Here is a 12,676-nt window from a genome sequence, read left to right as displayed (position 1 = left end):
CTTCGAAGTCACACATAAACTGACTCATAGCGTAGATGTCAATAACATTTCGCCCGTCTCGATTTACGAGAGAAAAAAAAGTTCCATAAAAAGGTAAACAAACGGGAGATAAAAGCGGCAACCGCACCCTGAAAATTCCACGCGGCCCCTTGTATGAACTCGCCTTGAACGGTCTCAGGTTGACCGCTGCTGTGTTTACCTGGTTGCCAAGGCGACGCGCACAAAAAATCTCCAAACTGCACCACACCCATACGGATAAAACACGAAAGTCACTTTAAAACGCCATTCGATGACTTTATTTCCCACTTAAACGCGTACTTTGCGGTTGTAATCGTTGCATGTGACAAAAAACACACAAAAGTCAGACGGCGAGACAATTTATTGTTGAAATTGCTCAAGACAGTTACTATGACCTTTCACGAGAGCAGTGCAATAAATAAAACACACGTCTGCCAAGTGAACGCTCAACATCCCTAAAAACAGACAATGATCGAATAATGATAATAAAAATGATAGTTCAAAATACAAAAACTCAAACATAAATAAGCACACTAAATAAATTAACGCTAAGAAATTCAGGGCATTTTACGTTGCATCTGGGATTGCTGTCCATTTTCTGTTTCCGTCCGAATGAACTTCGAGATGTTGGCTGCGGAGGGACAAAAATGAAGTTACTATCGAATTTGATGAATTTGCATCGTTATTTAATCGATTGGTACAAAGAAAGTACATATTATGATTTTTAAACATTTATTTAATTATCCTAGATTTTTCAAAAATATTATATTAAGAAGAGAGAGAGACAGAGAGAGAAACTAAAACTTGGGATGAAAAGGAAAAGAAAGAGGAAAAAAAGAAAATCAAAATAAATAAGACAAAAAGTAAAACTTAAGGAAAATAGGAAATGAAAATGAAAAAAATTGAAAACAAGAAAAAAAAAAGGACAAAAAAGAAAGAGGCTAAGAAATATGGAAAAAGCAAAAAAAAAGAAAGAGTAAAAAAAAAAAGAAAAGACACTAAGTAAAACTTAAGAAAAAAAGGAATGGAAAAATTAAAAAAAAAATAGAAAATATATATTTAAAAAAACAGAGGAAAATTGCATTATCATTTTGTTTTTTCTCTTTATTTTGTTGATTTTCTATTTTTCCTTTTTGCTTTCTTTTCCTTCTTTTTCCTTTTTTTGATAACATTTTTCACTACTTGTGCGGGTTCTCAAGGTTTCTTCATTCTCTTCATGCTGAGGTTTTTCCAAGCCCCCTTGTAGGTTTTAGATCAGGGGATTGTGTAATTGAAATAGTCTGTATTGACCCTTGAGACTCCTTATGATTAAGGGCGTCACAAATAAACATGACTTGACAACTTTAGGTTCCTTCCCGTTTTCCTCTTTTGCCTCTTTGTCTTATTTCTTCTTCCGTATGTTCTATTCCCTTCAAAATAAAATCTTATATTCTTGTCTTTTTTTGGGTAAAAATTGGAAGAAAAAAGGCTGCTTTGTGCTAACTTTTAGTAGTTCATAGTCTTCCTTGGACTCATTTTTGGTTGCTCTACACATGACAGCGATATCTAGTGGAACAAAAATAAAACACTGTCCCTTTAATATCAGGGCTGTTTTTGTGGATAACCACCATTTGGCCCAAGCTCACCCGGATCCTAGCTTCCAGCTTTGAGTTCGAGACCCTTGCTTGACTTAGTTTACAGCAACTCTCAAAATGGCCGCCCTCAGTCATGGAAACGGGTGGGTTTTGCTTCGTATCTCATTCGAAACATTGATAAAAACGCCGTGTTGAAACCAGGAAGTAGATAGAGGACTTATCGTGAGAGAAACGCTTTCTGTTTTTAACGTTTGACCGGCAGGAACCGACAAGAAACATCTTGTAGCCAACTGGCTTGTTTTGCTTTCTTATCTGATGGAATTCAGAAGACAAAGCCGAGCAGACACCAACACGTGTACGCGTTTCTCATTCCCGAGATTCCGAAAATGAAGTCGAAATTTACCATTTCCAAGCTTGCCTCATCTCTCTTTCACACCACAACGTCGCCGACGGGTTTCTGTAGCTTCTGTTGCTCCGACCAGTTGCCCAGGTAAGATGCCAGAACATTTTTGTGGGACCTGTAACTACACAACACAGCAAATACAAACCATATCATTACATCCGTCCTCATCTAAAGAGATTTTTGAAACACCCTGGTCCAATTCATAAAATCGAAGCAAGGTCATCTTATCTTTCCTTTATCTATGGATCCTTCAAAATAAGAGTGAAAGCAGTTTTCTATTTTACATATTGTCAAAATCAAAGCGGGTTTAACTCTTGAGTTCAAGTTTTAAAGCTGATTTAAATCATAGGTTGAGTTTTAAAGATTAAATGGACAGTGTGTTATATCTGATCACTAGATATGCCTATTGTATAATGTGACCGAAAACGAGTGCTAAAAAGCACAAAGAAGCATACCAACTAAAGAGACTCCGTGACCGAACTACACCATTTTTTTTCCTGACTTTTTTGCCCAGCCCTTCACTTTTTTTTTTTAGATGTTTTTAGATGTCAAGTCCCTCTTGGGGAACCTCATATTATATTACAGGAATGCACACTTCTCAACCAACAAGTATTAAAAAGTAATGCACATTCATACAAAGTATTTTTAAATTCCTATTCCATTTTTTTCTTCATGAATGAAGTACTTTACCCCTTACAGTCTTTGTGTTTTTGCTGTTCTTTTTTTTTTAATTAAAAAAAAGGTGAATACTGTATGCCAGGCGTGTCCAAAGTCCAGGCCTGTGATCAAATTCTTACTGACCTACAGGCTTTGTCATAAAATTCATAATATGTGGCCCACCAGTAATGTTGACCACGGTATAAAAAAAAAAAATTGTACGAAAATAATCACTATTTCACCAGGTGATGCCAGTAGCACTTTGGCCACCTTTCCCTGAGCTTTTTAGTTTTAGCCCACCCCATTACCAACATGGTGACTGCCATTAAAAAAAGAAAGTTGACTGTGAGGGCTGTTTCTTCCAGGAAAAGCGGAAAATGGAGTATTCTTAAGTCTGAAACAATACTTCTGCCTAAATTGCCAAGAGACTGTGGCTATTTTCAAAGAATACAATGTTAAGGTGCTGCCAGACGAAACATGCTGACTGCAAAAGGCTAACTGGGAAAAAAAACAACGTGAAAAGGTGAAGCAACTGGAAGCTGTATTATCGGCACGGGTGCTCTTTTTCACAATAGTCATATGAAAATGCTAAAAAGGCGAACTATGAGGCCGTCACACAGATCATCAAACACTGCAAACCTTTCATGGAGGGTGAATTGATTAAAGACTGCTCAAAAAATGCGAGACTGAATAGTCGGCCCTCACATATTTTCAGCTTACCAAATCTGACCCGCTTTCTGAAAGGTTGGACACCCGCTGTATACTGTACGATATCTTGTTCCTTTCCTTTATCTATAATCGGGTCATAGCTTGTAATTAAGCTGCGATGGTGGGTCAGAACAGTTGAGAAACATTGGTTTCAATAGAATTAAGACGGCGTGCTAAAGAGTTAAAGGTACTGAAGTAGCATGGACAGCACTAGAAATACAGATGTTGTATATAAAAACAAAAAACAACATTCGTGTGATTTCCGTTCATGCAATGTTGCAAGTCGACCTCACTCCATTTGAGTTTTATCCATGCTACTTCCTGTCTCGATAACTGTAATGTACTCTCTCGAAGTCCACAATCAAGAGCCTTCAGCTGGTACTAAATGCTGCAGCGAGGCTTTTAACTAAGACAAGAAAGTTTGATCACATGACCCCGATTTTAGCTAACCTGCATTGTATCCCTGTTAACTTAGGATGTGATTTTAAGATTCTGTTGGTATTATACAAAATCATGCATGGACTTGCTCCCTCATAACGTTCAGATTTAATTTCTCCCTATGTTCCTGTCCGGAGCCTTCGCTCTGAAAATGCTGGTCTACTAGTGAATCCAAGAGCCAAGAAGAGATCCGTAGGTTCGAGAACTTTCTCCATTAAGCTCAGTGGAAGTGTTTAAATCTAGGCTTAAAACACACTTCTATTCCATAGCTTATGAATGGCCGATTTTTCATGTTGACAATGTCTGTGTATTGTTTGTTATTGCAACATCTATTGCAGCCTAGTCATCCTAGAAGGGGGATGACCTCATGTGCGGCCCCTTCTCAAGGTTTCTTCATTTTCCTCATGTTGAGGTTTGGGAGTTTTTCCTTGCCCCTCATATAGGTTTTAGATCAGGGGATGGTGTAATAATAGTCTGTGGTTTGCAATGGTCTGTGAGGCTCTTTGAGACTCCTTGTGATTAAGGGCTACGCAAATAAACAGGACTTGACTTCTTGACTTTTACGATCTTTTTCACCTACTTTCATGACACGTCGGTTATCTCGCGATGTCTTCGACTCCGGCGCAATAAATTCCGCTCTCTATTGATCTGACGCAATAAAATCCTACTCGATAGACTTTGGAACTCATTTTAAAGAGATTTGGTTACATATTGACGGGAGGATCGCAGGCGAACCGCTTGGCATGTATCACTTTCAGTTGTAACATGAAGTATAAAATGTCACTCCTTTGTGGCCGAGGGTGCGTTAGGGTGCGTTGTGTGCTTTCTGGTGTGTCAACTCACAGGATGTGCGTGCCCATTCCGGTACCTTGGCATTGATGCTTGGAATTTTTTTCAATCTAAACAGTACACTGTATGACTGTTGCGTACATGCTGAATTTTGGGCATTAAAAATTGATAGATTTGATCATGCTCTCTAGGGAACACCATGGACTATACTAGTCTCCAGTTAATATATATATCAGTGTCTGAAACTTAGGACAAAAAGTTACAGGACTCCAGGGCAGACAACTCTGAAAAGTTGCCTGCCCAGCCATATAGTTGCCTGCCCCATTTTTCACAATTTGAAACACAATAAGATGACTAATCGCTAAAAAAAAAAAAACATTGTTGCAGGCAAGTATTAAGGATTGATAATCAGAATATTTAACAGAACAACACTTTAAAATTAAGTTTAGTTAATTTACTAATAACATTCATTGCATGTATATGTCATCGCTGTTTTCCATCTGCCATCAGTATGTACCTGTATTTAATCATCTTCATTCATGCAATGTTTGCGTTGCGTTGTCTGCTACAAGCCACGTGAACTCCTCTTTCCACGATGCTTTTAATGTTCGTTTACGTTTTGTAGCGACATTAAATTTGTTAGCTTCTTTTGAATCTTTCTTTCAGGGCCTAGGGTTTTGCTTGATTCCCTAACCACTTATCCATTTTTCTTGTGTTTATCTGTGCGTCTAACTTGGAAAATGATATGTTATTCGATGCAGGCTTCTGATTGGCTGCCGAGTATGAAAAAACGAACCGAAAATTTAAAATAAAAATTTGATCACGGGCCGTAACCGTCCCCCTGGGGTGGACTTTGGACACACCTGTCATAGTAAGCACTTCAATTCAACTTTAGAATAAAACGAAAACATTTTCTTGTATTCATTTTGGGGAAAGTATAACATATAACAAAAAGAGGCTTAATTTATAGTTAAAGGGACATTGTGTATTAATTGGCGCCTCCTATTAGTAAAAAAAAAAACAACTTTAATCGTATGATAAGCAAAAATACATAAACTATCATGTAAACGTGCATTTAAAAAAGTCGAGAAATTTACTTAGAGGGAGCTGACGTATATGTCTGCCATCTTGCTGCTGCAGGTATCCGAAAAGAGGCTTGACAGGCCTAATTTATAGTTAAGGTACATTGGGAATTAATTGGCGCCTCATAGTGGCAAAAAAAACAACTTTAATTACAAAAACAATATTGCTTTGTATAATAAGCAAAAATATATAAACTATTATACAAACGTGCATTTTAAAATGTCAAGAAATTTACTTAGAGGGAGCTAATGTATATGTCTGCCATCTTGCTGCCGCGGATATCTGAAAAGTTTACAAAAGGCTTGCCTGACTTAGAGAAGAAGTTTGGTCACGTTGACTCTCTCTAGTTTATATTCTTCTCTGGGCTTTTCAGCACTTGTTTTGGGTTGCACAACCCATCGCCATCTAATGGCCAAATAAAAAACACTGTCCCTTCAAAGGACCACTGGAGCTAACTATGGCTTGTCTGCAGTGCACGTCTCAATTAGGGGATTGACTTTGACCAAAGATTTTGTCAAAACAGCCTCCATTCAAGTCTTTTCAGCACAAACTCTGAGTTTAATAACCCAACAATCTCCTTGACTTACTGTGCGCAGGCCATGAGCATGACGGCGGTGCAGCTGATGAAGGACAAGATCACGGCGATGATGACCAAAGCTAGCTGGACCGATTCCACATCGGAGTTGTGTTCCGATTTGGTCCTGGTGGTCTCCAACGTTTGGATCCCGCAGCGCTCACCGTCATAGCCCTTCATGCAACTGCAAAAAGGTCAGAAGCTCGATGACATTGGAGCTATAGCTTTTTAAAACGTAAGGCTGCCATTATGACTGTAATCCAGGAGATGGCAGCAGGGTAATCCATAATGTCCGTCCGTTTCTTAGACACGCTCAAGTATAGTCATGTTTATGTGTGACGCCCTTAAAGTCTAAAAAATCACATCCATAGTAATAACATGGTAATAACACTGTTATTACACTGTGTGGTCAAATTTTGAAAGCGCCCATATAAACTCTTTTTCTATCTTTTTGGGGGGTTTGTTCCGCCCCAACGGGCCCTATAAAGGTAAAAGCAGATAGGTGTAATGGAAAATAAATCACAAGGGCTCTGTGAACTCAGTTGGGCATTGTTAACACATACTCAATAGAGAAAATATTTAACTTTCTACTTTTAAGAACACCTTAAATGACGCACTTCCCCTTTAAATATATAAAATTAACGGTTTTTAAAGAATTAAGCTTGATGACTACCAACAAAGGTAAAATATTAGCTAGATGGCATGTAAAGATGTAAAAAGCTAGCTAGATAGCTAGCAAAATAGCTAAAGAGATGAAAGTTAACTACAAAGCTAAAAAGGCGGCCAGATAAGCTAGCTAAAAAAACCTGCACAACATTATATGTTCGTTCACTTTAAAAACCCCATAAATTTGCCTTTAGTTTGTTGTATTTGTAAAATAAATAAATTAAATGATGAATAAATAAATGATAAATATATTCTAATCCCATTATCCTAATTATTCTCTTAAAAATAGTTATCAATACTTTAATATATTTTTTGTCAATGAAGCCAATGAACTGTAAATCATTTATTTGAATTTCCAAGATAAATTGTGTTATTGCTACGTTATCACCAGGTTAAATATTAAAAACATGGGGTTAAATATTTTCAGTTTAATATTACTAGAACATCAGTAGCCTAGATGGTAGTGTGCCCGCTTTGAGACTGGGAGGTCGCTGGTTCGCGCCTCGGCCGAGTCATACCTAATTGGTAAAATGGCGGCGCCCTCTGTTGGCTGCGACTGCATCGGCTCGCTACAACGGGTCAGGTGTATCGACATTTCGTTCTGTGTACATTGTTACAAAGAATGACAATACAAAGGAAATTATTATTATTATTATTATTATCACAATGACCCAGCACTGGTGAGCTATTTTCAGAATAGATCTGCAGGCACCTTCCTATCCTTGGGGGGCACTGTGGTGCCCGCGGGCATCACTTTGGAAACCTATCGTGTAGTGAAACTGAAAATGAGTGCTATATAGTCTATATTTTTGATTTTTAGTGGGCAAATACTAAACATCTTCAATGCCATTTTTAAAAAATCAATATTGATATTCAATGATTGATTATTAATCAATTCACATAAAAATATTAATATTTTGCCTCTATATCCCTTCGAGGGGCACTGTATTATCGCACCACTAGAGGTCTCTTTATTGTGAGGTGCAACTGAAAACAAGTGCTATAAAGCACAAAGTATTGAGCAAACTATGGAGACTCAGTGACCGAAATGCAGAGTTTTAGTTCAAATTTTTTTCGCCCATCCTTTTTGAAGTTTTTAGGGTACCCGTAGCAGCAAGATGGAGAACAATAATGTCAGCTCCCTTTTGGTGAGGCTCATGTTGTGTAAAATAAATGGTAATTTATCGACTTAGAAGTTTTCAAAAAACATTTTTTTTTGCTTGTTTCGTAAATTTAATTTGGGTTTTGTTTTAATGAATGACGTTTATTTTACCAAAAGGAGGCGCTAAACAATGCGAACTGTCCCTTTAAGTTGATAAAAATGATTTAGCAACTGCTAGATAAAAGACAATTAAAAGAAAGCTAAATTATAACTAGAAATATTTCCTATTCACACCTGGGCGACAGTAGCTCATCTTGGGATCAAGAGGTCACAGGTTCAATTCCCGGCTCGTCTGTGTTATATTTTGAAGTGTCCTTGGGCAAGACACTGAACTTCTAATGCCCCCGATAAGCAGGGAGTTGGCTGCGGTCAATCATGGACAATTCATCACATCCACCACACAGCATCATCTCCAAACAGAAGAGCAGCTTCAGCAACCGACTAGTGTGACAGTCTTGTTCCAAGGACAGACTGAGGAGATCATTTCTTCCTCATGCCATGAGGCTTTTTAACTCCACCCGGGGGAGTAAAAGCCCGCATTAAACCCCACCCCCACATTTGCATATTAGCCTATTCTTATTACAGTGTCTATTTTCCGTAGCGCTATTTAAATACTCTATATCAAAACGTTATATTGGGTATTTTTGTATTTTATTTTTCAACACAAGGATACTGCCGGAAGTGTGAATTTCCCTACGGGGATGAATCTATCTATCTATCTATCTATCTATCTATCTATCTATCTATCTATCTATCTATCTATCTATCTATCTATCTATCTATCTATCTATCTATCTATCTATCTATCTATCTATCTATCTATCTATCTATCTATCTATCTATCTATCTATCTATCTATCTATCTATCTATCTATCTATCTATCTATCTATCTATCTATCTATCTATCTATCTATCTATCTATCTATCTATCTATCTATCTATCTATCTATCTATCTATCCATATCTATATGTATCAATATATATCCATCTCTCTCCTTATCTATATCTATATATCTATCCCTTTATCTATATCTCTATCGATATATATTAATCTATATTCATAAATGTATCTCTTTCTCTCTCTCTCCCTGCCTCTCTCTCTCTCTCTCTTACACTCTTCCTCTCTCGCTCTCTCTCTCTCACACTCTTCCTCTCGCTCTATCCATCTATCTATCTCTATCTATCTCAGTGAGTCAGTGTGTGTATGTGTGTGTGTGTGTGTGAATGGGTAAGTGTGAATCACGTTGTAAAGCGCGTTGGGAGATCTTCAGCGACTTGAAAAGCATTTACATTTTCATGACATTACCCTTGTAGTAATTCTCCTTTGTTCCTTCCCTCCATTGACAGTCCACGTCCCATAAAATGTCAAGTTTCCCTTTTACTCACATGCACACGGGCTCCTGCAGACCCTCCATGCGCTGACAGTAGCCATGAATGCAGTAGCCCAAGTGGGTGGAGGCGCAGGGATCCTCGGTAGGCTCCAGGGCGGATGTGTTGCCTTGGGTAGAGAAAGAGTGCTCGGGGTTGAACGCCGTGGTGCTTCTGCTCTTCTGCTTGTTCTTCTTCTTGCCTTTGCTTTTACGCTTTTTCCTCTCATCTCTCAGGAAGGCACCTTGAAACCACCAATTTGACGTTTTCAGGTTTTGTCTCACGTAATGGTTTTAACAGAAAGTTTGAATGGGAGGAAACGTACTTGCGAGTTCCTCAAACTCCACGTCGTAATCGGCGTTGCCTTGTATAACCTGCAGGGCATCTCCTGAGGCCGAGCCAACCGTCACGCTGCCGGATCCACCGGAGGAGGACACCTCAGGTCCCCGACTGGCCTGAACACTGAAAAGTACTGAAAACATCCAGACGCAGGTCAGGATTTTGACAACCATGCATTTAACCTGACTTCAAAACTCATAGTGACGGTCGAGTACCAGTACCATTTCCGATATCAATATCGAGCTGATACCAGGTCAGGTTACTGATAGTCATACTCACGACGGGTATCAATTTTGGCTGATAGCCGCTCCAAACCCAAAAGCATTCTTACGGTATACAGATACCAGGTGTCGGAAGTTGGGATAGTATAGCCTAGAGATATTGCTACTCGGGTATCAATATGTCTGAGGTTTGCTTAAATCTGTTCAAAAATGGAATGTGCTTTCTCTGTAATAATTATGATCTGTTTTTTCCCCGCTCTCGACACCGCCATCGCTCGCCACGTAAATACCACTTCCTTGTTTGAGCAACCTGCTCCCCGCGACCAGCGATCTACGGATCGTGTGTAGTATCCTTTCCCTTCTTCCCAATAAAACTAAGAGAATTGGCACGCAAGTAGGTCCTGTCTCTGTTCTGGTCCTGACAGCGTACTTAATCTTTGGAATGAATTTGTAGTTTTTCATTGTTTTGGGATTCCTCCAATTTAAAGTGACAGTGTACCAAAGATCAATTATCACGATTCTATCGATTTCCCTCAGTCTTGATATCAACATCAAATGTATATTGAACATTCCAGCAGGATTTCACATTCTACTCTCACATATTACTCAAACCGGGCAGCACGGCGGCACAGTGGTTAGCGCGTGTGCGGCACAGTTCTGAGGTAATGAGATCGAACCTTCCTGTATGGAGTTTGCATGTTCTCCCCGAGCTTGCGTGGGTTTCCTCCGGGCACTCCGGTTTCCTCCCACATTCCAAAAACATGTATGTGAGGTTAATTGGCCGGTTCGAATTGTCCCTAGGTGTGAATGAGCGAGCGAATTGTCGGTCCCTTTGGCTGGCAACCAGTTCAGGGTGTTCCCTGCCCACTGCCCGAAGATAGCTGGGATGGGCTCCAGCACCCCGCGACCCTACTGAGGATAAGTGGTGCAGATAATGGATGAATATTACTCAAACCATTAAAGTTTAATTTTAAGAAAATGGCAAAAATCAAGTTAAACACAGCACATAATAAAATCTTCTTTGTTTCTTTATCTCTTTGTTTTCCTTATATCCTCACTGTAAAATGTGGAACTGGAGTGCCACGTCCAATTTCGTTGTCACAATATATCCCATGTTGTAACAATGACAATAAAGGTATATTCTATTCTATTCTATTCTTAAGAATTTCCCTTCTTTGGCAAAACGAGATGTTCCTAAGTTTGACCCCCGGCCGCTCCCTTGCTGACTTACCGAAGCAGAGGAGGCAGGTGAGGATGAAGGTGTTCATATCCCAGGAGGAATGTCTTGTAGTCCGAAGAGTTCAAGCGAAGGACACGGAGATGTTCTGTCTTCGCCTCTGCCCGGATTGTGAGCTGCTTTTATTGCCCGGCTTGCTTTTCCACGAACAGGAGAAACAAAGGTGTGTGCGCAGTGAGAACGTGTCCAATGATTAACAAGACCGGGGTACTAAACGCTATTTGCATCCCCGAAACTCTCAAAAGGCAACTCATCGGCTATAATGGATGTGAAGCAGTTTATATCTTATTCATATATTCCGTCCAGCCCCTCCGGGCTATAAAACTCACTGGCTGCATTTCGTCCATCCCACCTTTATTGTTATGACTTCCTCTTTCCTTATATGGTCGTTCCTGAAATACTGGAAGTCATCCGGGCGTTGCTCTTTCAGATAATGGACCCCAAATTTAGTTTTTTAAGTTTTTAAAAGCTGAAAGATGGTCTCATTAAAAACTGTAAAAAATATAAAAAAGCGCAGTAGTGGAAGAGGTCTGTTCACCAAAGAATGAGGGCTTTTATTTCTGAAACTGCTCTATGTGTGTAATCGTGGAACACATATGGCCGGTTTAAACTCTAAATTCAAACAGGAGACGATGGTTGGATGGATGGATGCATTATGGCCAAATAAATCGATCTAATTTTATCTACTTTAAAAACCCTGGTTTGTGTGTGCGTGTGTTTGTCTGTTTGTATGTGGCTTATAGGCTCCGAAACAGGTAAACCGATTTTCGTGAAAATGTACTAAGTTGTACTTTAGGTCTCTGTGAGTGTTTTTAGTTTGGTTTCATGTGAAGGCACCTCCAATAGATACCCACAAAATCGATAAATATTTGCTTTTCCTGACAAGCGGCCCTGGAGCTGCATGCGACTATGCGGCTATTTGGCACTACCTAGTGGCTTTCTGATGCTTTTTCAACAAACCACGGCCCCAAAGCCCAACACAAGTAGAATGCCTAGCAACGGGGCATTATGCTTGTTAAAAAATAAAAAACAAAATGTGTGGGTGGATGAATACAAATTGGCTGAATGGGATGATTGCCAAATTAATGAATAAATAGAGCCACAGATGAATCACTGATTTACCGGATGAATGAATAATTAAATCGATGGACGGATAAAACGAGGGATGGACGGACGTGTGTTCGAAACAATCTAACGACTGATGGACGGATGAATTATGATTGGCTGAATGGGATGATCGCCAAATTAATGCATGAAAAGAGCCACAAATGAATTACTGATTGACTGGATAAATGAATAAATGAATGGAGTGGACGGATGAAACGAGGGATGGACAGACGTACCTTCGAACAAACTAACAAACAGCCGGACGATGAATTATGATTGGCTGAATGGGATGATCGCCAAAATTAATGCGTAAATAGAGCCACAAATGAAT

The 12,676-nt window shown here is 39.3% G+C and overlaps 1 protein-coding gene and 1 long non-coding RNA gene across 2 annotated transcripts; one reads left to right on the top strand and one right to left on the bottom strand.

Moving 5' to 3' along the window:
* Positions 1-361: 361 nt before the first annotated feature.
* Positions 362-11,505, bottom strand: areg (amphiregulin). Its single transcript, XM_088336816.1, has 6 exons — positions 11,233-11,505; positions 9,767-9,913; positions 9,460-9,685; positions 6,258-6,428; positions 1,996-2,116; positions 362-649 (listed from the first exon to the last, which is right to left on the bottom strand). Exons 1-5 carry the CDS (start codon positions 11,267-11,269, stop codon positions 2,023-2,025), a joined length of 675 nt encoding a protein of 224 aa, XP_088192942.1. The 5' UTR covers positions 11,270-11,505; the 3' UTR covers positions 362-649; positions 1,996-2,022.
* LOC148366376 (uncharacterized) lies at positions 1,723-10,472 on the top strand. The gene is made up of 3 exons (XR_015850574.1): positions 1,723-2,082; positions 6,267-6,438; positions 9,822-10,472. It is a non-coding gene; the product is annotated as an uncharacterized LOC148366376 (long non-coding RNA).
* Positions 11,506-12,676: the final 1,171 nt, after the last annotated feature.

Source organism: Urocampus carinirostris, chromosome 5, assembly GCF_059441175.1.
Source record: "Urocampus carinirostris isolate Australia breed hairy pipefish chromosome 5, RoL_Ucar_1.0, whole genome shotgun sequence".
Classification (NCBI taxonomy): domain Eukaryota; kingdom Metazoa; phylum Chordata; class Actinopteri; order Syngnathiformes; family Syngnathidae; genus Urocampus; species Urocampus carinirostris.
This window is presented reverse-complemented; position numbering and strand designations above follow the sequence as displayed.

Coding starts and splice junctions, on each gene's coding strand:
- areg (XM_088336816.1), bottom strand. CDS start 11,269: ATGAACACCTTCATCCTCACCTGCCTCCTCTGCTTCG. Junction 9,686..9,766: donor GGAGTTTGAGGAACTCGCAA/GTACGTTTCCTC, acceptor GGTGGTTTCAAG/GTGCCTTCCTGAGAGATGAG. Junction 6,429..9,459: donor CTGCAGGAGCCCGTGTGCAT/GTGAGTAAAAGG, acceptor ACCTTTTTGCAG/TTGCATGAAGGGCTATGACG.